At 48.6% G+C, this 27558-nt stretch overlaps 1 protein-coding gene across 1 annotated transcript in view; it reads left to right on the plus strand.

Annotated features, from left to right (window-relative positions):
• LOC124711309 (sorting and assembly machinery component 50 homolog B) overlaps positions 1 to 27558 on the plus strand; it is a 111146-nt gene that overhangs the window by 15523 nt on the left and 68065 nt on the right. Inside the window, exon 4 of the mRNA XM_047241325.1 lies at positions 4693 to 4911. Coding sequence (XP_047097281.1) covers positions 4693 to 4911 — 219 coding nt within the window. The remainder of the gene's footprint in view (positions 1 to 4692; positions 4912 to 27558) is intronic.

Genomic DNA, 27558 nt, shown 5'->3' on the forward strand with positions numbered 1-27558 from the left:
CAGCTTGTGGTCCTAATCTTGTCTCCTTGCATAACAGCCTGTCACGCATGCTGAACTGCCGCTGCTTACTTAACTGCTCACATTCTCCATCAGCACTCTGCGCTGCTTGCCACTCGGCAAGGTCTAGTGCTTGTACAGTTTCTACCTTCCTGGTTAGGGCGTCCACATTTCTGTGTCTCTTTCTAGTTTGTGGATTACTTCATACTCAGATTCACTGAGTTTTAATGTCCACTCTATAATTTCTTCAAACCTAGTAACCACTTCAAAGCGGCACGGTAAGTCACTCCTCCCAGACAGATAACACCCAAAGTATGTTGCCACTAAAGTTCCCATTAACAATGTAACTTCCTTGGTGCCAAAATTATCCACATTGATGGGTATTACCTTTCTTCCAACCCCTTTCTTGTATGTGTACAATACTTCGTCTTCCTAAACTACATCTAACAAATCATTATCCCCTAGCAGTTCCACTATACACAACTTACCAACTGGTAAGCCAGGCTCCACACTCACTCATACTGACTTCCCAGTGTATTTTGACACATAGTCATGTTAATTAAGCCTTAATGCTTGTGCTTAAGGTTTAACTGGACTGCCTTGTACAACATACATTCCTCGTCACAAATCAACAATGATGACATCTTTCCCTAGCTGTAGTATTTGCCCACTAAGTCCCTCCACATGTCGTCAAAGGTCAATTATAAAATGGTGCTGTAGTAGAAAGTCCAACCCAGGAATCATTCTTTAGCCCTTGCTTACATGAGACACCTCTTCTATGTACTGCCTGAAATTGATTGCTTCCAATTGAAAATTCACCATTATCGATCTGCGTGACTGTACATCATTATCCACTAACTCATGCAAATTATAACAGGATGAGCCCCGTTACCTCCTTACCCACTAAATCTCTTGAGGCCACTGACACACAGGCCACGTGTCCAGCTAAAACGTATACCTTTTCCCATCTGCTGCACCCATTATGGCACACACTGAGAATGCCTTGTGGCAGTTCTGGGGTGTCCTTCTGAGTTTATGAGTGGTTGTCATTACCCTGATGACCCCTACCATGATTCCAGCAATACTGCAACTTGCTCATACCACCCCTACTGTTATTACCATGAAACCACTGATAGCTCATTCCATTCCTATTATTCCACGATAAATGTTATTGCCTCTGCACCTTATATTTGCCACACACACACACACACACACACACACACACACACACACACACACACACAATTTGTTCACTCTCTTATCACTGTCACAACATTGTTCTTTTTGGATTCCATTGCTAGTCTAACTGCTGCATGGAATCCCTGGTCATTCCAAGTGCTAAATCTCTCAGAAAACCATTGAATGCTCTGCTTGGTTTCCTGTAACAACACCCTGTTTGCCTCATCGTCCTGTGTCAGTTTGTATGGATCCACATTAATTTTGCTACTTGTGTTCACAAAATTCTCTAGTGCTTCATTAGGCCTTAACTGATTACAAAAAACTGCACACTATTTTGTTCCTTACATATTTGCACCAATCCTTTTCCGAGCTGTTCAAAAGTTTCTGGCTTGTCCACTGCCTCTGTGCATCATACAAAGGACTTTGCTTCTTCTGACAGTGACAATCTTGCAATTTGAAATGACTTATTGTCCAACAAGCCCTCTCTGCTGATGACAAGAGATCCTCATCCTCCACAAACTATAACACATTCTTGGATCATTATCACAAAAGGAAGTAGCAACATTTGCAACAGCTCGAACAATCCCTATACTCTGCAATTTTTACAACCCTAACTTCTCATTTTTCTCTACTAGCTCATTATTCGCAAATGTATTGTCTTTTCTTAACCAAACTACCTGATCAACTAACTATTGCATAGCTTCCTCACCAGTGAGAGCTTGTGTGTCTGATTTTGTCATAGCATCAACCATATATTTACGAATTCAATAACAACTCAACAAGAACAGAACACTCCCTAGTTAACACTATCACAATTATTTCTTAAAATCAAGAGCCACCTGAACTCCCTGCACTGTCTCACCATACGATCAAAACAATAATTTGTAAAACAAACAACTGCAAGAAATTTGCCACTAGGGGGCAGAATGCCTAAGTAAATTGCACTATGCACATTATACGAGCTCTAGCCATTGATCCTTAGAATTACCATTAAACCGGGATACGTCCACCAATCCCTGTGGCCTCACAAAAGTACTTTACATTTATGACGACCTGTAACTCTCAACCCCCATGATAGTCACCAAAACACAAATAGTAGTCTCATTCATCCGCAGTGAAGATCTGTAGGTTGCGCTTCGGATGTTGTTCTGTGGGGTCGGTACAGCCCCCGCTGTCCACAGACGGCGACTTCAGTTCTTCTGACTCTGCTCTGGAGAGTTGGGGCTGATTTCTGTTGCGACTCTATAGGGTCAGCAGTGGAGCAATCGGTTGGTGGGGCCTGGTGACAAACTGGTAAAAGAGAGAAGTATTTTATTAGACTTCATATATGTGTCTCGTCGTTGACAGTGTGAGGCAGTCACACCCCACACTGGTGTGGCAGACTGACGATAGCCAGCAAACGGCTGTCTTCCACCCCAGCGAAGAACTACACACGTCAGCACCCTGCGTCGCTGATGTCAGGCTGAGCAGCCTGCACTCTGTAGCGCGCCGAGGTCCTGATGTCAGTGGTGTGTTCCTTCTTCTTCTGCGACTACATTCTGTTGCCAAGCACCCACAACTGTGTGACTGGGGTCTGTTTCACATACATTGCACAAAAGAGGGAAGACAGTCTTGCACGGGACACGACCCACTACCCTGTGGCAGGAATCTGGTGACGACAGGTCAGCAGTGCTGTGGCACCGAGTCCCAGAGAAGAGACTTAGTGCAGGTGGCAGCTGGCCTGACCCAGTCTCAAACCTGTGGCTGCAGCTGCCAATGCCCAATTGTCCCATCATCTAATGTGGCCCTGATGTTGTTGTGGTGATGCTAGAGCCTGAATAAAACTGCTCCAAAATTCACAGCTCTTTATACGGCTCCAGGGTGCGTTTGTTGCACCATTATGTAGCCCCAGTCACTTATCTCATAAGTCACCATATCTCATGGTGCAGATTTTGCTGAGCACAACTAGACCATCTCGCAATCCTTTTGCGTATTTGTTAATATAACGTACATGTTACCACACTGCGCTTACCGGCCGACAGTAGCTAATGCAATGCTTCACGGTGGCTTTCTTGCAAATTGCTACACATTTCACTTAAAACTAGCTAACAACACTACACCATCAATGGCAGGGCCGGGCCGCATGTGAATGCGATCGTGTTGCCTACCGGCTTAGCCGAAACCACTTTGCAGTGTTCTATATGGGTATAGCCACTAAGAAGCCGTCTGCCTGCATGTATGGCCATTGCCAAAGTGGCAGAGAGACAGCTGGTCCACCAAATACCAAGCATGCTGCCTAACGCGGTGTGCTGAATCACAGTCTGTGCCATTTAGATCTCTTCAGTATCAACTTTTCTGAATTATATAGGTGGGACCCTCACTGCAACATATGGTTTGTTACGCACCCCCTCCCCCCTTTGCACGCCCAACCCTTTTTCCCTCCCCTTGCCACAACTTTCGCTAGACCCTGTCCACCAGCTGCCTTTATCTTCTTTATTGTTCCCATTTCAGTGTCAAACTTGGCTTCTACCACCCCCCCTCCCCACACACACTGGCAGCCTGTCAATATTGGGGTGTGTTTACATACGTTGCAGGAAATTAGCTTTTGTAAAATGTCATAGATGTGAAATATGTGAATGTATTTTATGAATTGTTGAAGATGCGTGCACTGTACATCGCCTACTTCTGAGAGGCTCTCAAGGCTACTGTTGCAAAGGAATTCTAATGCTCATCACAAATATAGGCATGTCAAGGTCACACTGCATACTTACAATATTGCAACCACATCTAAGTAGTGAATTGTGTAGACTGAGCAGCTGATAACAAAAATAGCAACAGCAAGGAGTGAGAATCAAAGTGGGGTGTAGCACAGGGAGCAGAGATCTGTGACCATGAGCTGCCTAGTTTAATAAGGGCGATTATGAGTGATTCTAAATTTTCTGGCTGTCTGTATACTCTTAAATTTCATTGTTAATCTTTCCCACCCTAACAACTAGGCCCTCATTATTTGATAATCTGTCATCAGCAGCTTTCAAACTGAACAATTCACTTAAGACATCAATGAAAATATGTTACAGTGATGCAGCTATCCTATACACTCATTTGCAGAATCACGATTAAAGGTTAACTGAATGAAGAAAGGAGAATTTCTAACACTTTATTTTCTGAAAAAAGAGGAAGAAGAAAGAAGGAATATTGGTATGTAACATCCTGACTATGATGATGATCTCATTAGAGAGTGAGCTCAAATGGTACCAAGGAGAGTAAGGAAATAGTCTGTACCAGTATCAACTCAATGTGGGCCGTGCCAGCTGTCAGCACAGCCATTTCCAAATGTGTGTTAACGTGCTTCACATTGTTGACAATGCATGGGAGGTTGTGATACTTCATTATAGACTGCATCCTTGTCTGTATTGCTGGTGCCACACTGATTATCATCACTAAATAAGGCCCAATCAGTTTTTTTTTGTATGAGTTGTTTTTTAAGTCTTTAGTTGTATCAGATGTAATTAATGCTTTTACTTATTATGAATATAGGCTCGAGTGGACAAAATACATGTCGATGGATTAAATCGGACAAAAGATGACATAGTGGTGGAGACCGTGTCGGACTTGTTCAAGGCTCAAGACTTTCAGCAAGTGCTGCTAGGAGCACACAAAGTTCGTGAAAAACTTGACGCTCTGGGATGCTTCCGCAACATCGGTATCTACATCGATATAAGCAGCGGGCCCGGTGCTACTCCACATGGACTTGAGGTATGCCAGTATCTATCAGTTTCTTTGTTTGAAATATGAGATTCATTCCGAATGTTGATAGAATGTTTGGTTATTGAATGCTTGTTGGTATTTTGCAAAAGATAAGTTAGATTAGCAACTGATCTGATGTGTTTTATACCAAACCTCAATGGAGTGACACAGTTAAAAACAGGTAGGAGCCCGCCATCGCAATGTTCTAATAGGGGCTAGAGTGCGATATTGTGCTCTTGGTATTGATCTGTGAGCAAGAGGCTACAGAGGAGTAATTGAATCAAAAAAGTTTTCATAACCTTTGACGATTAAGTGCTTGGCAAACATGGCAACACCAGCCTTTGCGGTACTTGTTCCCTTTTGCATGTAGTGAGTCTAACCTCCAATATTTTGTGTTCAATTATGTACACAATGGTAAGAAGAGATGGGCTTCAGAGTGGTGCAGCAACTGTCGTAGGAAAGCTGGACGGGAGCTGAAATGGTTAGTGACAACACAGCAAATGGTAGATTTACGTAACTTGTATTTCTTCAAATTTACGAAGACGCAATACAAACGGTGCAACAGGAAATAGACCAGCTGTCGATGTCAACAAGGATGAAGCACAAATGAAGGAGTCGTAGCATAGTGGCTCCAAGCACGAGTTGGCTGAGTTGCTGCTGCTGGCCATCCTCTATTGCGGTGGCAGAAGACCCTCGTGGTACAGAGCCTCTGGAAATGTAGCTTAGCGGACACGCACCATTGGGTCCGCACGATCCCACACGACCACTGTCGACATCAAACAGAAACTTGTAATTCCATTACCAACGTAATGATGCCAGTGGGGTGGTATTCATAAGTGATACCACACAATTATTCTTCATGTTCCTCCAGGGGCCCATCTAGTAATGGCTGAATATGGACAAAATGAATCTGAGGACCCCGAGCTGCAGACTTGCCATTTTCAAAAGTCCTCTGGAATCATAAGCTTTGCGTATGCTTCGGCGACCGTCGCTGGGCACGATAGTCGTATGTTTTGCCTGTATTGGTAGCTGGGAACTCTCAACCTTAATGAAGCATGCTATGTGCATATGGGGTGGTTGGCTGTTGAAGTGAAATGATGATCAGCTTGTATTCTCTGAGGCACTTCCCTCACATTAGGTATGTGAGGGAATGCAGAATGGTCCCGTCGCTGCTGATGAGGAAAAAGTGAAGAACCTTTCAGTGGAAAGCGAACTACAGAGTCCACCAGCAAAATGTATACATTCTTTGGCAAGCTCTATTGAGATATCGATATTGTCATCCAATTTGAGTTAAGAGTGTGTTGTACTATGGTCTTTGGCTCAACAGATGTTAGTACTTTCTTCTTGGTATTGAGGAAACAAGATGGGTGGTCCACACTTGACATTTGAGTAACGAAAATGTATTGTGAAGTGGTTTTTCAAGTTTGATAATGCCATTGAAGTGCAGTGTCAGTGGAGGTGTGAGTTTGAAACAGAACTGCCAACCCGCCTAACAATTAAACACATTATTGACAAGTTTGAATTGCATGGAATGATTTGTGATATTCACAAAGGAAGATCAGGAAGACAGCGCACAGCCACAAGTCCTTCGTCGGCTCTTGTGTTGGAAATGTTTATTAATTCTCCACAGAACTCATAGGCAATGTGCACATGAAGTGGGGGTTAGCAGTACAAGTATACAAAGAATTCTGAAAGTGCAAAGTGGAAAGTTTACATTCCACAATTACTGCACGCGATTAATAATGATGATCCTGATCACCAAATGCAATTTTGCGAAGGGTATCGGCAAATGATAACTGATAATGAACAATATGTGTCAAAGGTAGTGTGGAGTGATGAGGCACAATTTGAAATGGAACCATGAATCATCATAACATTGTATACTGGACATCAGAAAATCCGCATGTATATGTGGATAAAGTGGTCAATCTACCAGGGATTCATGTGTGGTGTGGACTGTCACCTAGGGGCTTAGTAGGACCCTGTTTCTTTGATGCTACTGTCACTGGAGAAGTGTACATGGAAATGTTACGCACATCAATTTTGCCAGGTATATGTGTGCTTTATGGAGCTGATGAGGTCTTCTACCAACAGGACGGGGTGCCACCACACTACCACCTAGGCGTAAGAGCTTTCCTGGATGACAATTAAGATGGCCCATTGAGTTCCCTCCACAGGATCTAATACCTATCAACTTTTGTGTGTGGGGAACTGTGAAAGATAATGTCTATCGATGTAAGCCAAACATGCTTTAGGAACTTCGCCAGGAGATTACAGCGACATATGAAGCGATCATTGACTGATTTAGTTGCAGTGACCGCTCATTTTTCTGTTACGTATATAGCCGCCAATGGTGAACATTTTGAACATTTAAAGCAACCAAGTGCTATACACAAGGTTATACAATGAGTGTGATCAATTACACTGTTTGACATGGGTTCTATTTCTGATATTAAAGTATGTGCTTCTAGACCATTTTACCATGGGAAATTCAAATATGTAAACAAAATATCGTTGTCAGGGATACTTTTTATGTAATGTGTATATATATATGTACATTCACAATTCATGGCAAACACAGAGACGTTATAGAGAAATATGGGTATGTTGCTGCATCCAGTAGTGATGGAACGTGATAATTTCTTGTGCAACAGCAGGTGGGAAGAACCAGACATCATTAGGTTATCCCCACCACACCTACGTCATTAAGACAACCTGAAACATCTCATCAACTCGAACGGTGACAGCCGGTCGCTGCCTCAGCGGTAAAGCTTCACGCCTCTTAGGGGCAGGTGCATCGAGTTTACAACAGTGGCGTTAGCCGCTATTTGTGTCAGTCTTAACGAGTGGGTGTTTCGGCTGACAAGTAACTGTCTGTCATATTTCCGAGCACGGTTGAATTTTTTAGTTCCTGTGTGTAAACTGATTGAGCCTGGTGCTGAAGGTAAAACGACTGCGTGTTTTTACACATCAGCGTTCCTCTAGTTCCCTACTATTAATTTAATACAGGTGTATTACCAAAGTGGTGTTTTTAAATTTGCAGAAATGCCACGTCGTCGTGGATGTCGATATAAGCCGGACAACTTTTGCTACATCTGTGGGAAGTTAACTTTTGCCAGAAATAGGAAGAAAATTTCTTCAGTCATAAAGAAAGCCTACAAATATTACTTTGGAGTTGAGGTAGGAGACCAAGATAAAGAATGGGCACCACATTTCTGTTGTGCTACATGTTACTGCAAACTAATTCAGTGGTGGAAAGGTAAAGAGAATGTGGCGTTGTTTGCTGTTCCCATGGTGTCGAGGGAACCTAAGGACCATGTTACTGATTGTTATTTCTGTCTAACAAAAATTCAGGGTTTTACAAACAAAAAGTCGAAGAGGCACATTGTTTACCCAGATCTGCCTTCAGCGAGAATGCCAATGCAGCATTCCGCCAACCTTCCAGTACCTTCAAGAGCTCGAGGTCAAATTCCGAGTGACAGTGAAATTAGTAGTACTGAAGAAATCACAGATGATGATTCTTTATATCACTGCACAAGTGAGTCATCGCCACATTTGTTAACACAGGCAGATTTAAATGATTTAGTATGTGATCTAGGACTAAGTAAACAAAAGGCGCAGCTGCTTGGTTCAAGATTACAAGAGTATAATCTACTGCACCAAAGTACTAAAATCAGTGTGTTCAGGCACAGAGAACATGCCTTTATTTCTTATTTTTCAACTGACGAAGCACTGACATTTTGCAATGATGTTGCTGGCCTGATGAAAGTGCTGAACTTCACTTATTTTTCACAGGAGTGGAGACTTTTCGTAGATGCATCAAAAACAAGTCTGAAGGGTGTTTTGCTCCATAACGGAAATAAAATACCTCTGTTCTAGTAGCTTTATGCTAGTTTGACAAAAGAGAATTCTGAATTCGCACAAAGGATGCTAAATTCATTAAAATACAATGAACACAAATGGAAGATATGTGCAGATTTCAAGGTAATTGCTATGGTACTGGGAATGCAACAAGGCTACCCAAAGTATGCCTGTTTTCTTTGCGAGTGGGATAGTCGAGACCGAAAATCTCACTACATGAAAAAGAAATGGCCAAGGCGAAGATGGAAAGTTGGCGAAAAGAATGTACAACGTGAAAGTCTGGTAGCTCCTGAATATATACTACTTCCACCGTTTCACATCAAACTTGGCCTGATGAAACAGTTCGTGAAGCCCATGGATCCAACAGGCTGTGGGTTTACATATCTAGCTACCGAATTCCGTCGTCTTTCAGCTGCAAAAATAAAGGAAGGTGTATTTGTGAGCCCACAAATCAGGGAGCTGCAGAAAGATGCAAATTTTGAAGCATGTTTAACAGAAAAAACCGCATGGGACTGTTTCAAGATGGTGTCAGAAAACTTCCTCGGAAGAAGAAGAGCTACTAACTACAAAGCAATGGTGAAGGATATGATCAAAGCATATAAGGATTTGGGGTGCAATATGTCTTTGAAGGTACGTATGATGGACTCTCATCTGGACTACTTCACAGAGAGTTGTAGTGACGTATCGGATGAACATGGGGCAAGATTCCATAAAGACATTTCTACCATAGAAAGGCGCTATGAAGGGAAGTGGGTACCTTCTATGTTAGCAGATTATTGCTGGAATATCATTTGAGAGAAAAAAGATTCACAATACAAGAGAAAAAAGTGATATGCGTTACAAGGCAGTGACTCATTGTCAGTTTTCTGTAATTTCTCATGTCAAATAAATGCTTCAAAGTGTATACACAAAGGTTACTGTGTTATATGTTAGATCCCACCCTCCATTAATGCGATGAACTTATAACATCATAAAGATGTGCATTTGTTTGTCGAATTTCACCTCACGTTTGCTGCAATAAATCAGAAACTGAAAAGGGAAATAAAATTGCGATTACTCATAAACTATCGCTGACAGAAAGAAAAACCAAAAACAGTTTTCAATTCAGCACTCAAAATACAACTAGGATCACAATATTTATTATCAGAAATAGAAAAAAGTTTTCTTTGTAGAACAGTGTTATTAAATGTAATCTGTCGCCAGTGGAAAAAAGAGGAATCCAAGACAAAGAAAACAAAAGCAAATCTTGTCATATTTGCCAAGGTGCTACAATCAACATTAAAGAATTATCCTGATTTTGGCAGGACTAAAGGTGTGACGGGTGTGTTTTCTGAGGACATTACCACTCCGCAAAGTTATATTTGCTGAACTACAGTTGGTTGCAGCACAAATGCATGCATGACAGAAAGTAGTGGTATGTTGTCTATACTTACCCCTGTGTGACTGTAGACGTAGAGGCTCTGAGACATTCTCAAACAACTTCCCCTCCCCTCCCAACCTCTCTCCACTCTATCTCTCCCCCCACTCCCACCACTCTCTCCCCCCGCTCCCACCACTCTCTCCCCCCGCTCCCACCACTCTCTCCCCACGCTCCCACCACTCTCTCCCCACGCTCCCACCACTCTCTCCCCCCGCTCCCACCACTCTCTCCCCCCGCTCCCACCACTCTCTCCCCCCGCTCCCACCACTCTCTCCCCCCGCTCCCACCACTCTCTCCCCCCGCTCCCACCACTCTCTCCCCCCGCTCCCACCACTCTCTCCCCCCGCTCCCACCACTCTCTCCCCCCGCTCCCACCACTCTCTCCCCCCGCTCCCACCACTCTCTCCCCCCGCTCCCACCACTCTCTCCCCCCGCTCCCACCACTCTCTCCCCCCGCTCCCACCACTCTCTCCCCCCGCTCCCACCACTCTCTCCCCCCGCTCCCACCACTCTCTCCCCCCGCTCCCACCACTCTCTCCCCCGCTCCCACCACTCTCTCCCCCCGCTCCCACCACTCTCTCCCCCCGCTCCCACCACTCTCTCCCCCCGCTCCCACCACTCTCTCCCCCCGCTCCCACCACTCTCTCCCCCCGCTCCCACCACTCTCTCCCCCCGCTCCCACCACTCTCTCCCCCCGCTCCCACCACTCTCTCCCCCCGCTCCCACCACTCTCTCCCCCCGCTCCCACCACTCTCTCCCCCCGCTCCCACCACTCTCTCCCCCCCGCTCCCACCACTCTCTCCCCCCGCTCCCACCACTCTCTCCCCCCCGCTCCCACCACTCTCTCCCCCCCCGCTCCCACCACTCTCTCCCCCCGCTCCCACCACTCTCTCCCCCCCGCTCCCACCACTCTCTCCCCCCGCTCCCACCACTCTCTCCCCCCGCTCCCACCACTCTCTCCCCCCGCTCCCACCACTCTCTCCCCCCGCTCCCACCACTCTCTCCCCCCGCTCCCACCACTCTCTCCCCCCGCTCCCACCACTCTCTCCCCCCCGCTCCCACCACTCTCTCCCCCCGCTCCCACCACTCTCTCCCCCCCGCTCCCACCACTCTCTCCCCCCCCGCTCCCACCACTCTCTCCCCCCCGCTCCCACCACTCTCTCCCCCCCGCTCCCACCACTCTCTCCCCCCCGCTCCCACCACTCTCTCCCCCCCCGCTCCCACCACTCTCTCCCCCCCGCTCCCACCACTCTCCCCCCCCCGCTCCCACCACTCTCCCCCCCCCCGCTCCCACCACTCTCTCCCCCCCCGCTCCCACCACTCTCTCCCCCCGCTCCCACCACTCTCTCCCCCCCGCTCCCACCACTCTCTCCCCCCGCTCCCACCACTCTCTCCCCCCGCTCCCACCACTCTCTCCCCCCGCTCCCTCCACTCTCTCCCCCCGCTCCCTCCCCTCTCTCCCCCCGCCCCTCCCCTCTCTCCCCCCGCTCCCTCCACTCTCTCCCCCCGCTCCCTCCACTCTCTCCCCCCGCTCCCTCCACTCTCTCCCCCCGCTCCCTCCACTCTCTCCCCCCGCTCCCTCCACTCTCTCCCCCCGCTCCCTCCACTCTCTCCCCCCGCTCCCTCCACTCTCTCCCCCCGCTCCCTCCACTCTCTCCCCCCGCTCCCTCCACTCTCTCCCCCCGCTCCCTCCACTCTCTGACCCCGCTCCCTCCACTCTCTGACCCCGCTCCCTCCACTCTCTGACCCCGCTCCCTCCACTCTCTGACCCCGCTCCCTCCACTCTCTGACCCCGCTCCCTCCACTCTCTGACCCCGCTCCCTCCACTCTCTGACCCCGCTCCCTCCACTCTCTGACCCCGCTCCCTCCACTCTCTGACCCCGCTCCCTCCACTCTCTGACCCCGCTCCCTCCACTCTCTGACCCCGCTCCCACCACTCTCTGACCCCGCTCCCACCACTCTCTGACCCCGCTCCCACCACTCTCTGACCCCGCTCCCACCACTCTCTGACCCCGCTCCCACCACTCTCTGACCCCGCTCCCACCACTCTCTGACCCCGCTCCCACCACTCTCTGACCCCGCTCCCACCACTCTCTGACCCCGCTCCCACCACTCTCTGACCCCGCTCCCACCACTCTCTGACCCCGCTCCCACCACTCTCTGACCCCGCTCCCACCACTCTCTGACCCCGCTCCCACCACTCTCTGACCCCGCTACAACCACTCTCTGACCCCGCTACAACCACTCTCTCTCTCCCCCCCGCTCCAACCACTCTCTCTCCCCCCCCGTTCCAACCACTCTCTCTCCCCCCCGCTCCTACCACTCTCTCTCCCCCCCCCCCGCTCCTACCACTCTCTCTCCCCCCCCCCGCTCCTACCACTCTCTCTCCCCCCCCCCCCCGCTCCTACCACTCTCTCCCCCCCCCCCCGCTCCTACCAATCTCTCCCCCCCCCCCGCTCCTACCACTCTCTCCCCCCCCCCCCCCCCCCGCTTCTACCACACTCTCTCCCCCCCCGCTCCAACCACTCTCCCCCCCCCCCCCCGCTCCAACCACTCTCTCCCCCCCCCCCCCCCCCCCGCTCCAACCACTCTCTCTCCCCCCGCTCCAACCACTCTCTGACCCCTCTCCCACCACTCTGACCCCGCTCCCACCCCCGCTCCCACCACTCCCCCCCCCTCCCGCCACACTCCCACTCTCTCCCCCCGCCCCCTCGTCTCCTCCCTCCCTTCCCCCCGTCCCCGCTCCCTCGTCTCCTCCCTCCCTTCCCCCCCGTCCCCGCTCCCTCGTCTCCTCCCTCCCTTCCCCCCCGTCCCCGCTCCCCCGTCTCCTCCCTTCCCCCCGCCCCCGGTCCCCCGTCTCCTCCCTTCCCCCCCGCCCTCCGTTCCCCCGTCTCCCCCCCCCCCGCCCCTCCCCCGTCACTCCCCCGCCCCTCCCCCGTCTCCGCCCCACGCCCCTCCCCCGTCTCCGCCCCCCGCCCTCCGGTCCCCCGTCTCCTCCCCCCCACCGCCCGATAACCCGTCTCCTGCATCCAGCCCCCCCCATACCCCGTCTCCTCCCCCCCCCCCCCCCCCCCCCCCGATACTCCGTCTCCTCCCCCCCCCCCCCGCGCCCCCGATACCCCGTCTCCTCCCCCCCCGCCCCCCGATACCCCGTCTCCTCCCCCCCCCGCCCCCCGATACCCCGTCTCCTCCTCCCCCCGCCTCCCCCGATACCCCGTCTTCCCCCCCCCCCCCCCCCCCGTCCCTATACCACGTGCGGGTGCACGTGCACGTGCGTGCGCCCACATATCAATTTGTAGGGATACGAAATGTGGAATGCATATGTTCAGTTGTAGGTAAAGCAGGCAGCAAACTTCGTTTCATTGGTAGAATACTAAGGGAATATGATTAATGTATGCACAAATGAGAGTGCCTACAAAATATCGTAAAACATTGGTCAGATATGTGGAACCGTACTAAATAGGACTAACAGGAAATAGTGAACATCTACAAAGAAGGGCAGAGGTATAGGATTGGTAAACAGGATGCATGGGCTGCTGGAGTGGAATGCTGAACCATTTGAGGATACAAAAATTTATTTTCGGCACATTAATTAAAATAGAGCACTGGTATTAACACAATGATTAATTAGTATTTGCAAATTGTGGTGATCTACACAGATTATTCAATTGTATAAAAGCAATGAGAATAATTCAAAAAAATTTAAAAGAAAAACTGCCTTATGGCCCTAAATTTAAACTCATAAAAAATTACTTTACACAAATATAACTTAAACGTAACTACAGATCTGAGCTCACTAGGCTATTATCAGGCCTTGTGAATATGAAAAATAACAATTTGTAAAAGCTGTTAGTTTAAAAAAAAATACTCAAATAGCAAGATCTCATAAATACATGACTTAACTATTATGGAAAACATTTGGCAATATTATTTTATTATAGCCTGAAAGATCTACACAGCAATTAGCACATTCTCAACGTTTGACATTCACATTGGTCGCGCGTCTGAATTCTGTGCTTGAGAGCTCAAGTGACAACAGGCAGGAGGGCCTGCAAGCACCAATAACAGCTTCTATCACACACAAACTCAGTATTAATACACAGTTCTAGAAACTACTCAGTAATAAAAAATTTGCTTCTCTCGCACCTCATAGCCTCATTCAACAACTTCATGATGAACTGTATACCATTTCATTAATGGTCACATTTATAATGATAGCTCAAAATTAAGCAAACTGCTGTACAAAATTACATTAGTTTACAATGATAAATAGTGGCCACTATGATGCATTTAGTGCATGATAGGTCATACACTGCTGTGTATAAAATGTCGCTAACTTATCGAATTTTTCTTTAAACTTGAGGGAGGTAGATATACTAGTGTCCGTTACTCCTTATCTGTCTTTGAATTTGGTTCAGTGTGTTATTTCACATAGGTACCTCATCCTGCAAAGTGATGAGAAACTTCAGGGCAGTCTCAAACGGCGGAGCGTTCATTTTGTTCAGCATGTTCAGAAAGGCTGTAAGAATAATCTCATCAATACCAGTGCTTTGTTTGTGGCATTGGAGAGAGATAACCATGCAGAGAAGGTCAAGGGTATGGTTATTGGTGGATGTGAAGCTACATGTCCCGCCACCCATGAGATGTTTTTGGTGTTTGCATTTCAGGAACAGGTCTGTTCACTGTACAGCAGACCCTCTCTGTGGGGAATGTGAATACCCACCCCATGAGGGGAGCCCCTGGGTTCCACTACCTGTGTGTGTTAAGTGTCATCTCCATCACTCTCTACGCTCGCCGGGTTGCCCAGTTTATGAGAGGGAAAAGATCATTTATTCTACAGTGTGGCTTTTCAGCAATATGATCGTCACCCTGTGTCTATGACATCTAACTTTTCCTCTGTTATATCCTTTCCCATTCCTCCCTCCTCCTTACTTAGTCCCACCCCCTGTTCTCTCCTCCTCCCCTGCAGTACTCACACTCTCCCTTTTGGGTACTCCCCCCTGCGGGTTCGGGGATTAGAATAGGCCCGCGGTATTCCTGCCTGTCGTACGAGGCGACTAAAAGGAGTCTCACATGTTTCGGCCTTATGTGATGGTCCCCTCTCGGGTTTGACCTCCATCTTTCTAAATTATTCCGAAGAGCGAGCCAATTGGGGAAGGGCACCTTACATGGTGCACTGTATCCTTCGTGCAATTAGACCTATAGCCGTCTTTCTCGTCGTTGCAATGGTGTCCCGCTCGTTTTCGATCTGTTGGGCGATTACCACGCTGCACTCTGCAGTGTTTCTTTTAACTGTGACGACGACCTTGGCCATTTTTGCACCTAAGATCCAGCACGGTAGCCAGTCCGTTGTGGTGGGGTCGCCATGTACCCTCTTGGTTGTAGCCCCCTGACAACACAGGGATCGCTCTACTGATGCCTGCGCCGTTCACTCCCCACGTATGCCAAGGAGTAGATGCCCATCTCCCTGGGGCATCAGGACTCCCGGCAATGGCCATCCTGCCAGGTGGCCTTTGCTGTGGCTGGGTGGCGCCCGTGGGGAGGGCCCTTGGTCGGAGTAGGTGGCATCAGGGCGGATGACCCGCAATGAAGCGTGGTACATCATATATCGCTGGCGGCCAGCCGCCAGCAGTCTCTAAGCTTTCTCGGGCTCAATTTAATGCTGAAAAGTACAATCCGAAAACGTTCCCCTCTCTGGCCACGCCGTGGGAGGAATGTAAATCTCAGGATGGCAGTAGCACTTATTCGCCCCGATTCTTAGTTTGTACGAGAGCTGATGGGGAGTCTTTTCTCTCAACAAAGCCTCAGTTCTTCGTCGAGCATTTAGAGGACAAGTTTGGGGAGGTGGAGGGCTTGTCAAAAATGCGCTCTGGATCGGTCCTGATCCAAACGGCATCCTCTGCCCAGTCACGACGGTTACTTGCTTGTGACAAGTTGGGGATGTTGCTGTTACGATCACACCGCATAAGAGTTTAAATATGGTCCAGGGAGTAATTTACCATAAGGACCTTCTTTTGCAGTCTGATGACGAGCTGCGCGCCAACTTAGAGCGCAGAGGTGTACATTTCGTCCGGCGCGTTCATCGGGGTCCGAAGGAAAATCGGATAGCTACCGGTGCCTTCATCTTGGCCTTCGAGGGTGATACGTTACCGGAAAAGGTCAAGGTGATGGTCTACCGATGTGACGTCAGGCCCTATATTCCTCCCCCGATGCGGTGCTTCAAGTGCTGGAAGTTTGGCCATATGTCTTCCCGCTGCACTTCCAGCCTCACATGTCGAGATTGCGGACGCCCGTCTCATCCCGATACTCCATGTGCCCCGCCTCCCATCTGTGTCAACTGCGGGGAGCACCATTCACCTTGCTCGCCAGACTGCAGAATCTTCCAGAAAGAACGCAAAATCATGGAGTATAAGACCCTGGACCGACTGACTTATACTGAGGCCAAGCGGAAATACGACCGATTACATCCCGTGCGAATGACGTCATCCTACGCCGCCGCTACAACACCTGTGCTCGCCCCATCAGTTTCACGACTTCCAGCCAGCTCGATAACCAGTAAGACTCCTCCTGCCCCCTTGCCAGTGGGGGGCTCTACCCACCGGGTTGCTCCTGCGCCACCTACCTCAGGGGCAACACCATCCCCCCCATCAGGGACGTCCGTCCCTGCTTCTCAGCCGGAGAAGTGTCCAACTTCTTCGGCTTCTCACGCTCGCAAGGGGTCCCTCGGGTCCCTCCCTTCCCAGGTTTCCACCAGTGGGAAGGCTGACGACCGCCAGTGGCGTAAGTGCCCGCAATCAGCTGGTCGACGGGCTTCACGATCCTCCTCAGTCCCGGAGACTGAATCGGTGAAGCCCTCCCAGCCAGTTAAACCCAAGGAGCAGCGTGAGAAATCAAAGAAGAAGAGCTCTAAGCCCAAGGAACTCGCGGTGGCAGCCACCCCACCGCCACCTTACAGATCTGCGTCTGAGGACGAGGTGGAGATCCTGGCGTCCGCTGAGGACCTAGAACTCGCCGGTCCCTCAGACGCCATGGATAACACTAGCACAGGTGCTCAATCGGAGGCAGCAGGTGACCCAGCGGCGTAATCTGCCTTCCCCGTCCTGTCACGCTTTTCTCAGCCATGGACAATACCATCCTCCAGTGGAACTGCAGCGGTTTCTTCCACCATCTCGCTGAGCTCCGCCAACTTATCAGCCTTCACCCTTTCTTCTGCATTGCTCTCCAGGAAACTTGGTTTCCAGCAATGCGAACCCCCGCCCTCCGTGGCTATCGGGGTTATTATAAGAACCGAGCAGCTTATGAAAGGGTGTCTGGTGGCGTCTGCATATATGTTCTTCACACTCTGCACAGCGAGTCTGTCCCTCTCCAGACGCCTTTAGAGGCTGTCGCTGTACGCGTGTGGACGCCACAGGCTGTTACCGTCTGCAGTCTTTACATCCCACCGGATGGTGATGTCTCGCAGCTTGTCCTGGCTGCACTGGTCGCCCAATTGCCGCCACCTTTCTTGCTATTGGGCGACTTCAACGCCCATAACCCTCTGTGGGGTGGGTCAGTGGCAACAGGTCGAGGCGCCATCGTTGAGCATTTATTGTCGCAACTCGATCTCTCGCTGTTAAATGATGGTGCCTTCACACACTTCAGTGTGGCGCATGGCACCTACTCCGCCATCGACCTTTCCATCTGTAGCCATAGCCTCTTACCGTCTGTCCAATGGAGTGTGCATGACGACCTGTGTGGTAGTGACCACTTTCCGATCTTTTTGTCACTACCACAGCGCCACTGTTCTGGGCGCCCTAGCAGATGGGCTCTGAATAAGGCTGACTGGGGCTTGTTCTCCTCCACTGCCGCTTTTGAGCCTCTCTCTACCGATGACATTGATGCGGTGGTTCAATCGGTCACCACCGGCATCGTTACTGCCGCCGAATCTGCCATTCCCCATTCCTGTGGGTCCCCTCGGCGGAAGGCTGTGCCTTGGTGGTCGCCTGAGATCGCTGAAGCGATTAAAGATCGCCGGCGGGCGCTCCAGCGTCACAAGCGACATCCCTCCTTAGCCCACCTTATCGCCTTCAAACGGCTGCGTGCGCGGGCCCGCCTCCTTATCCGCCAGGGCAAGAAGGAGTGCTGGGAGCGGTATGTGTCCACGATTGGCCTCCATGTCACTCCCTCGCAGGTCTGGGCCAAGATTCGACGCGTCTACGGCTATCGGACCCCTGCCAGCGTCCCTGCGCTCTCACTGAATGGAGCCGTTTGTACCGACTCCGACGTCATTGCAAATCGCTTAGCAGAGCATTTTGCTATGAGTTCCGCTTCTGCGAATTACCCCCAGGCCTTCCGCTCCATTAAAGAGCGGATGGAACGTCGGAGCCTTTCGTTTCGCAGCAACCACCCGGAATCTTACAATGCTCCATTCAGTGAGTGGGAATTTCGCAGTGCCCTAGCTGCTTGCCCTGATACCGCTCCTGGGCCAGATGGCATCCACTGTCAGATGCTGAAACACCTTTCAGTGGACTGCCAGCGGCGCCTTCTCGATCTTTACAACCGTCTTTGGGTCGAGGGGGAGTTTCCGTCGCAATGGCGGGAAGGCATTGTCATCCCCGTTTTGAAGCCTGGAAAGAACCCTCTGGAGGTGGACAGCTACCGTCCCATTAGCCTCACCAACGTTCTTTGCAAGTTGCTTGAACGGATGGTGAGCCGGCGCTTGAATTGGGTACTGGAGTCTAGGGGCCTTCTGGCTCCATCTCAGGGTGGGTTCCGTAAAGGCCGCTCCGCCGCCGACAATCTGGTGAGCCTGGAGTCGGCCATCCGTACTGCCTTTTCCCGCCGTCAGCACCTGGTCGCTGTCTTTTTCGACATGCGGAAGGCGTACGATACGACATGGCGTCATCACATTCTTTCTACGCTCCATGGATGGGGTCTTCGGGGTCCTCTGCCGATTTTTATCCGCAATTTTCTGTCGTGTCGTACCTTCCGCGTGCAAGTCGCGGCCTCGTATAGTTCCTCCCACGTCCAGGAGAACGGTGTGCCACAGGGTTCCGTTTTAAGTGTCTGTCTGTTTTTAATTGCCATTAACGGTCTTGCTGCGGCCGTGGGAAACTCTGTCTCCGCTTCCCTGTATGCTGACGACTTCTGCCTTTATTACAGCTCTCCCAGCATTGCAGCTGTTGAACGTCAGCTACAGGGCGCTATCCGTAAGGCGCAGTCTTGGGCTGTAGCCCATGGGTTTCAGTTTTCGGCAGCCAAGACCCGCGTTATGCATTTCTGCCGGCGCCGAACAGTCCATCCTGAGCCGCGGCTTTATCTTGCCGACGAACTCCTTGCTGTGGTGGAGACCCACAGGTTTTTGGGGGTGGTTTTCGATGCCCGGTTGACTTGGCTGCCTCATATCCGGCAGCTTAAACAGACGTGTTGGCGGCATCTAAACGCTCTGAGATGCTTGAGCCACACCCGCTGGGGCGCCGACCGCTTTACCCTGTTGCGGCTCTACCAGGCGTTAATCCAGTCCCGTCTGGATTATGGGTGCCTGGCTTATGGCTCAGCATCCCCATCTGCGTTACGGGTGCTGGACCCAATTCTCCACAGCGGGATACGCCTTGCCACTGGTGCTTTCCGCACCAGCCCCGTGGACAGCGTACTAGTGGAGGCAGGTGTACCTCCCCTGCGGTTCCGACGCCAACGTTTGCTGGCCGCTTATGCTGCCCATGTTCTAAGCTCGCCCGGGCATCCAAATTATCGTCTCCTGTTCCCGCGATCGGTCGTCCATCTGCCAGATCGTCGGCCCCGGTCTGGTTGTACAATAGCGGTCCGCGTCAAAGAGCTTCTCTCTGGGCTTCAGGTTTTTACTGTTCCACCTACTTTCCGGGCTACTTTGCCTACACCCCCATGGTGTGTTCGTCGCCCTTGCCTTCGGCTGGACCTGGCACAGGGCCCGAAGGACTCAGTCCCTCCAGAGGCCTTCCGCCGCCGCTTTTATTCTATCCTGGCCACGTATCAGGGCTCTGGTATTGTCTACACTGACGGTTCGATGGTTGCTGGTCGTGTCGGGTATGCGCTCACTCTAGGGGACCGTTCCGAACAACGTTCCTTGCCGGATGGCTGCAGCGTTTACACTGCTGAACTGGTCGCCATCTTTCGTGCCCTAGAGTATATCCGCTCCTGCTCAGGTGAGTCCTTCGTTATCTGTAGCGATTCCCTGAGCGGTTTACGAGCTCTCGACCAGTGTTTCCCTCGTTCTCGTTTGGTGATGGCTATCCACGAGTCTCTGCATACTCTCGCCTGTTGCGGCCGCTCTGTGGTCTTTGTGTGGACCCCCGGTCATGTCGGTATCCCGGGTAACGAACATGTTGACCGCCTGGCGAAAGAGGCCACCAGCAAGCCATCTCTAGACCTTGGCCTCCCTGAGACTGATTTGCGGGCAGTCTTCCGCCGCAAAATCTTGGCGCTATGGGACGAGGAATGGCGCGAACTGACAATGTCCAATAAACTCCGTGCTGTCAAGGAGACGACGGCTGTGTGGCGGTCATCCCTGCGAGCCACTCGCAGGGACTCGGTAGTTCTTTGCCGGCTCCGCATTGGCCACTCCCGGCTGACACACAGTTATTTACTGCGCAGGGAGGACCCTCCTGTATGTCGCTGCGGGGCGGCTTTGACAGTGGCCCACATTCTGTTGGCCTGCCCCCTTTTAGCTGTGGTCAGGCAGACATTTGCGCTGCCTGATACGCTCCCTGCCCTTTTAACAGACGACTCCGCTATGGCTGACTTAGTTTTACGTTTTATTCGGGCAGGGGGATTTTATCATTTAATCTGAGTGTTTCTGTTTTATTTTATTGTTTTGTGTTGATTCTGGCCTTTGGCCTATGATTTTACACTGATTTTTTAATGTGTTTCTAAGTGGTTGGCTTTTCCTTATTTATTTCTATGGTCGGCCAACCACCGTCATTCTCTGTGGTTTTCGTTCGTTTCGTTTTGTCTTGTCTTTGTCTCAGTCTCTCCTGTTCTGAATCGTCTGTGATCTCTTCTGTTCCTCGTTTTTATTCTCTGTGGGTGTTCTTTGTCTTTGGAAAAAGGGACCGATGACCATAGTAGTCTGGTCCCTTTAATCCCCCAACCAACCAACCAACCAACCTTTTGGGTACTGCTCCTCCTACTCCACTGAAGAGGTGTTCCACTGTATTGGTTTCTGCTGTCGATGGGCAGCCTCCTCTCAGGTACCCCCTCCTTGGCGTCTCCCAGACTGGAGGCCTCAGTGCTTATCCAATGGAAAGTAATGGATATTACCGTCACCTTCTGGACTTGCAATTTCTTATTTCCTGGTATTCTGCAGCTGGGTTCACCCACCAGGAATCTCATTTTACCGTTGCTCACTCACCGGCCCTTTGTGGGTTCCATGATCTCTGTCAGAACCAGGTCGACTGTTTTGGGGCTTCCAGTGGTGTTTCCATGTTGGGCCACACAGACATTGTTTGTACCTGGATTCCCCTTTGTACCATATTGGAAGCAATTTCTGTCTGTGTTCAGTTAGTCAGGAGTCACGGTTTGCAGTCCCTCATCTCCCTCCTGACGAGCCACCTATGCCCACTGCCCTAACTGCCCTCCTCCAACAACTTCCCCTTCCCTTCCTTCCTCTGTGGGGATTGTAATGCCCATCATCCCTTCTGGGGCAGTGCTTTCTCATCTAACAGGGGTCTCCTAATAGACCAGTTTCTTGTGGACCATGACCTGTGCATTCTTAATGATGACTTCCCTACCCATTTTAGTACTGCTTATGGCATTTTCTCTGCCATTGATCTTTTGCTCACTTCCACTCGCCTTCTCCCTTCGTTATATTGCTCTCCACACAGTGACCACTGTGATTGCGACTACTTGTTCCCTTCCTGGCCTCCAATGGCCAGGTTCCTGATGACCACCCTGACTACACCATGGGAGGAGGGCCAGGCTTGCTGTCTTGGGATGAAACACTTTCCCCAATACCTCGTCTGTACTAGGACGAATGGCGACACATTCACCACCACAAAGCCATTGTTTCTTGTGGAGAATATTGAGGACAAATTTGGTGAAGTGAAGTCTCTTAGATGCCGTTGGGCTCCCTGTTGATCAAAGCCTCTTCTGTCTACCAATCTGCAACTGTTTGTGCTTGTGATCATCTTGGCAATATCCCAGTGTCTATTACTTCTCACCCATCTCTGAATATGGTCCAGAAAGTGATTTTTTTTGTAGAGACCTCATCCTGCAAACTGATGATGAATTCTGGGCTAATCTGGAGCAATGCGGCATTCATTTTGTTCGACGTGTGCAGAAGGGTCGCAAAGATAACCACACTGATATTGGCGTCTTCATTCTGGCTTTCGAGGGGGATACCCTCCCAGAGAAGGTCAAGGTTATGTGCTACAGATGTGACGTGAAGCCATATGCCCCACCATCCATGAGGTGCTTTTGGTGCTTGCGTTTTGGGCGTATGTCTTCGTGCTATACGGTGGAACCTCTGAGTGGTGACTGTGGGCATCCACTCCATGAGGGAGGCCCCTGTGTTCCGCCACCTGTGAGTGGCAATTGTCACGACTGCCACTCCCCTCCCTCACCGGGTTGCCCAGCTTACAAAACAGAAAAGAAGATTCAAAAGAACAAGTTCCTGGATCGCCTGTCTCATGCGGAGGCTCGCCAAAAGTTTGAGACACTCCATCCAGTGTCATTATCTTCCACTTCTGCATCTTTTACATCCTTTTCCCCTCCTACCTCTTCCTTACCCCAGCCCCTCTCCCCTCCCCCTCGCCAACAGTTCCCACGACCTCCCGTCCGGGAGCTGCTTCCCCTCCCCACCCAAAGAAGTGCCCCCCCCTCTTCGACACCTTCTAGTGATTGGGCTCCCTTCTGGGACCCTCTCCCCGGTCTCTCTCAGGCTGGAAGACTCTTACCACCATTTGGCCACGAGACGCACCATCTGTGCGCCCCAGTGTTGCCTGCTCTTATTTCGGTTGCAGCCCTCCTCCATCTCTGAAAGAGGAGGAGGAGGAGGAGGAGGAGGAGGAGGAGGTGGAGGTGAAACATAAGTCCAAAGCCAAGACCCTCCAGTGCCCCTGGAGGTGCCATCTACCCCTCGCAACCTGAGTCTCCCATCTTATTTATGGATTTCACCCCATCCTTGTCGGTGACGACCGCTGGCCGAGTGACATGATCCCACAGCTTCTTTATGTCTAACCTGGACTCTAGCCACACAATCATCCAGTGGAATTGCAACAGATACTATCGTCACCTCCCAGAAATACATCATCTTGTCTCCTCCTATTCTGCGTTCCATCTTGTTCTTCAAGAAATGCATTTCCATGATGACCACGGCAGCCAGGTGACTAGCACGAGTTTTGGTGTTCTCGTAAAGATAAGTCATTTTAGATTATAACAACATATAGTTTACTACTGATTAAAAACGTGGTAAATAGGTGCATTAGTGTGCCTTTTAAGTGTACCATTAAAGGTTTCATTTTTCTTTACGTAGTATAGCAGAAAATGCGAAAAGATCATACAGTCATATTTTCTGTTTACGTTTTGCTGCAGCAAATCTATAGAATATCGTTTAGTTGTTCTTTGCTCTCTCGTGCAATTTAACTGTAGCGCACCTCTTCATTATTTAACTAGGATTTATGGAAAGTAGTGTAAAGTTTAAGTTGTTATTTCAGAAACTTGCGTGTTTTTGTTTACACACAGTTGCGTATAGGCCAAATTTGTGGAACCCTATTTTCGTGTTTATCTGTAGTTTAACTGACTTATTTTTAATAAACTATTACGATTATCATGAGTGTAAAGTGCTTGACTTGCCGTAGAATTGTTAGGTTGGGGCTTTGGTGTGATGGGTGCTGTAGTTTTTTCCATGTGGGTGACTGTAGTGGCGCGGGAATAGGGGAAATAAATGAGACTCATCAGTGGTTTTGTAGGATTTGTAGTAGAGATAGGAAGATACTAGAACAGGAGGGGAAAATTGCCACCCATCAGGCTGAGTTAGAAAAGGCCAGGGGAGATCTTGACAGGTTAAGGAGGGAGAAGGGTAAAGAGAGGTGGGAAGTGGCAACAGGCAACAGGAGGAACAGGCCTAGAACTTGGTCTGACAGCTTTGTGGTGAATGTGGAAAATAGATTTGACCTGTTGCTTCAGTTAGAAGCTGGTGACCCTCAAGCAGTTGCAGGTGTAGACAGGGCACAACAAACTTTCAGCAGCAAAATGAAAAGTAAGAATGTAGGGAAATCAGTAAAGAGAAAGAAAGTATTGTTGTTAGGTAGTTCCTATGGAGGAGGTGTTGGCCTACTTTTGCAGGATGAACTGGGATCAGATTACCAGGTCACCAATTTTTTTAAACCTAGTGCTGGTCTGGAGCAGGTAACAGAGGATTTAGGATCACTTTCCAAAGATTTCACAAAGGAAGACACCGTGGTTATAGTGGGTGGGGCAGGTAATAGTATTGACAGAGATCCTGGGTACAGTATAGAGTGTGACCTGGCAAAGATTGCATCAGCATCGAAGCATACTAGTGTTGAGTTTGTATCTGTTCTTGGGCACCACGGCCGACCTCATTTGAACTCTTCTGTCAAGAGAGTTAATTTAGAGTTGTAACGGCTGCTTATGTCGGGTGCAGTGTCACACATTGGTGTGGCTCCTGTTGATTCTCTCAATAGGTGGGGTTATACTGGGCATGGCCTTCACCTCAACAGGAAGGGGAAGGGTAAACTGGCTGGGAAAATAGGAGGAAAGTTAAAGGGGAGAGGTACTGTCGTGAGTGATAAAATACCATTGGTTATAAGGTTCAGAAAAGACCCTTTTTTAGGGTAGCGAGGACAGAAAGAAACCAAATTTTAAGAGAGATTAGGACTGAGACAAACCTTCAGTTTGAGAAAGAAACCAAAAAAACATAATCCTAGCTTATTACATCGGCATAAACAGCTATTGGTTAAGAATTTTCAACAGTCAGCAGATATTTTAACTCTACCCAATTTTAACTCAGTCAGTGTGAAATGTCAGCTATCTTTATTGCATCAAAATATTCGAGGACTGAGAAATAAAATTAATGAATTAATTAATTATCTGCATAGATGAATTAGTCTTCAGACCCAGCTGACATAATCTGCCCCTCTGAACATCATGTGACCACTGGTATAGAACTTTTAAGTGCTACATGGTTTAGGTTAGCATCTCACTTTTCTAGCTCAGAAATAGAGAAAGGAGGAGTTGCCAGATTCATCAGGAACTGTCATGAATCTAAGAACATACAGTCATAAATTTTTTCTAGAACAGCACATGAAAGCATGTGCAACAGAAGTAGAATTTCACAAAAAATCCTTCATAATGTTAAGTGTATATAGAGCACAGGTGCTGGTAACTTTAATCTGTTTGTAAACCACCTTGAAGCTGTACTGGCCCATTTAACAACCAAAAACAAAAGAAATAGTGGTTGCTGGTGATTTCAATGTAGATTTCCTTAAAGACTCTCCCAATAAGAACTTATTTGAGTTAGTAACACTATCATTCAACTTAATTCCCACAGTAAAGTTCCCCTCTAGGTTAGCCAATTGCTCACAAACAGCCATTGATAATATCTTTATAGAAAAGTACTATGAACAAAATTATATTACAAAACCAATAGTCAATGGCCTCTCAGACCATGACATGCAGTTCCTTCTGTTAAATGTTAATACTGAACAGGATATAAAATCTGTTAATTCTGAGCTCAAGAGGGTAATCAATGAGCCAAAAATTGATTATTTTAGGACACTCCTCAGAGACATTCACTGGACTGATGTTTACAGTGCTCATGGCATGAATGAAAAATATAACACTTTCCCTAATAAAGTGCTTACCTTATTTGAACACTGTTTCCCCGCCAAAACTTACCAAGGTTAGAGCAGAGTCTACAAAGAAGCCATGGATTACTCAAGGAATAGGGGTACCTTGTAAAACAAAAAGAAAACTGTATCTGTCAATCCGAAACAGTTCCGATGTTGATACTATAGCACATTACAAGAAATACTGCAAAATATTAAAGACTGTAATACAGACATCAAAGCAAATATATTACAAGGAAAAGATAGTCATATCAGATAACAAAATAAAGACAGTATGGGATATAGTAAGGGAGGAGACCAGTAGAACCAGACATGAAGAGGGACAAATAGCATTAAGAGTAAATGATACATTGGTGACAGATGTGTATAGTGTTGCAGAGCTTTCGAACAAACATTTTATAACTGTTACTGAAAAGATGGGGTTGTCAGGTTCTGTAGATGCTGCTATGGAATAGCTCAGACCAGATATTTCAAGTAACTTCCATAATATGAATCCGACCCTCACTACCCCAGCAGAAATAATGTCCATCATAAAATCTTTAAAATCAAAAGCATCTAGTGGGTATGATGAAATATCAACAAAGTTAATTAAAGAATGCGATTCTGAATTACGTAACATATTAAGCTATCTGCGTAACCAGTTGTTTATCGGTGGAATATTTCCTAAACGGTTGAAATATGCTGAAGTTAAGCCACTGTTTAAGAAGGGAGATAAAGAAATAGCATCAAATTTCCGTCCAATTTCACTTTTGCCAGCATTCTCAAAAATTTTTGAAAAAGTAATGTACAATCGGCTTTATAACCATCTTATCTCAAATAACATACTGTCAAAGTCACAGTTCGGATTTCTAAAGGGTTCTGATATTGAGAAGGCTATCTACACTTACAGTGAAAATGTGCTTAATTCATTAGACAAAAAATTGCAGGCTACTGGTATATTTTGTGATCTGCCAAAGGTATTTGACTGTGTAAATCACAATATCCTTTTAAGTAAATTAGAATATTATAGTGTAACAGAAAATGCTGCAAAATGGTTCAAATCTTATGCGTCTGGCAGGAAACAAAGGGTATTATTAGGAAAGAGACATGTATCAAGCTATCAGGCATCATCCAACTGGTAACTTAATACATGTGAGGTCCCACAAGGTTCCATTTTAGGGCCCTTACTTTTTCTTGTGTATATCAATGACCTTTCATCAGTAACATTACCAGATGCCAAGTTCGTTTTGTTTGTTGATCGTACAAACATTGCAATAAATAGCAAATCAGTTGTACTCTTAGCAAGATCAGCTAATAAAATATTTGTGGACATTAATCACTGGTTCCTAGCCAATTCTTTGTCATTAAACTTTGAAAAAAACACACTACATGCAGTTCAGAACTTACAAGGGGTGTCCCATGAGTATATGCCTAACATATGATGACCAGCAGATAGAAGAAGTGGACAGTGTTAAATTCTTGGGATTACAGCTTGACAATAAATTCAACTGGGAGGAGCACATCACAGAACTGCTGAAGCGTCTTAACAAATCTCTATTTGCAATGCAAATTGTG

Source organism: Schistocerca piceifrons, chromosome 8 (assembly GCF_021461385.2).
Source record: "Schistocerca piceifrons isolate TAMUIC-IGC-003096 chromosome 8, iqSchPice1.1, whole genome shotgun sequence".
NCBI lineage: Eukaryota > Metazoa > Arthropoda > Insecta > Orthoptera > Acrididae > Schistocerca > Schistocerca piceifrons.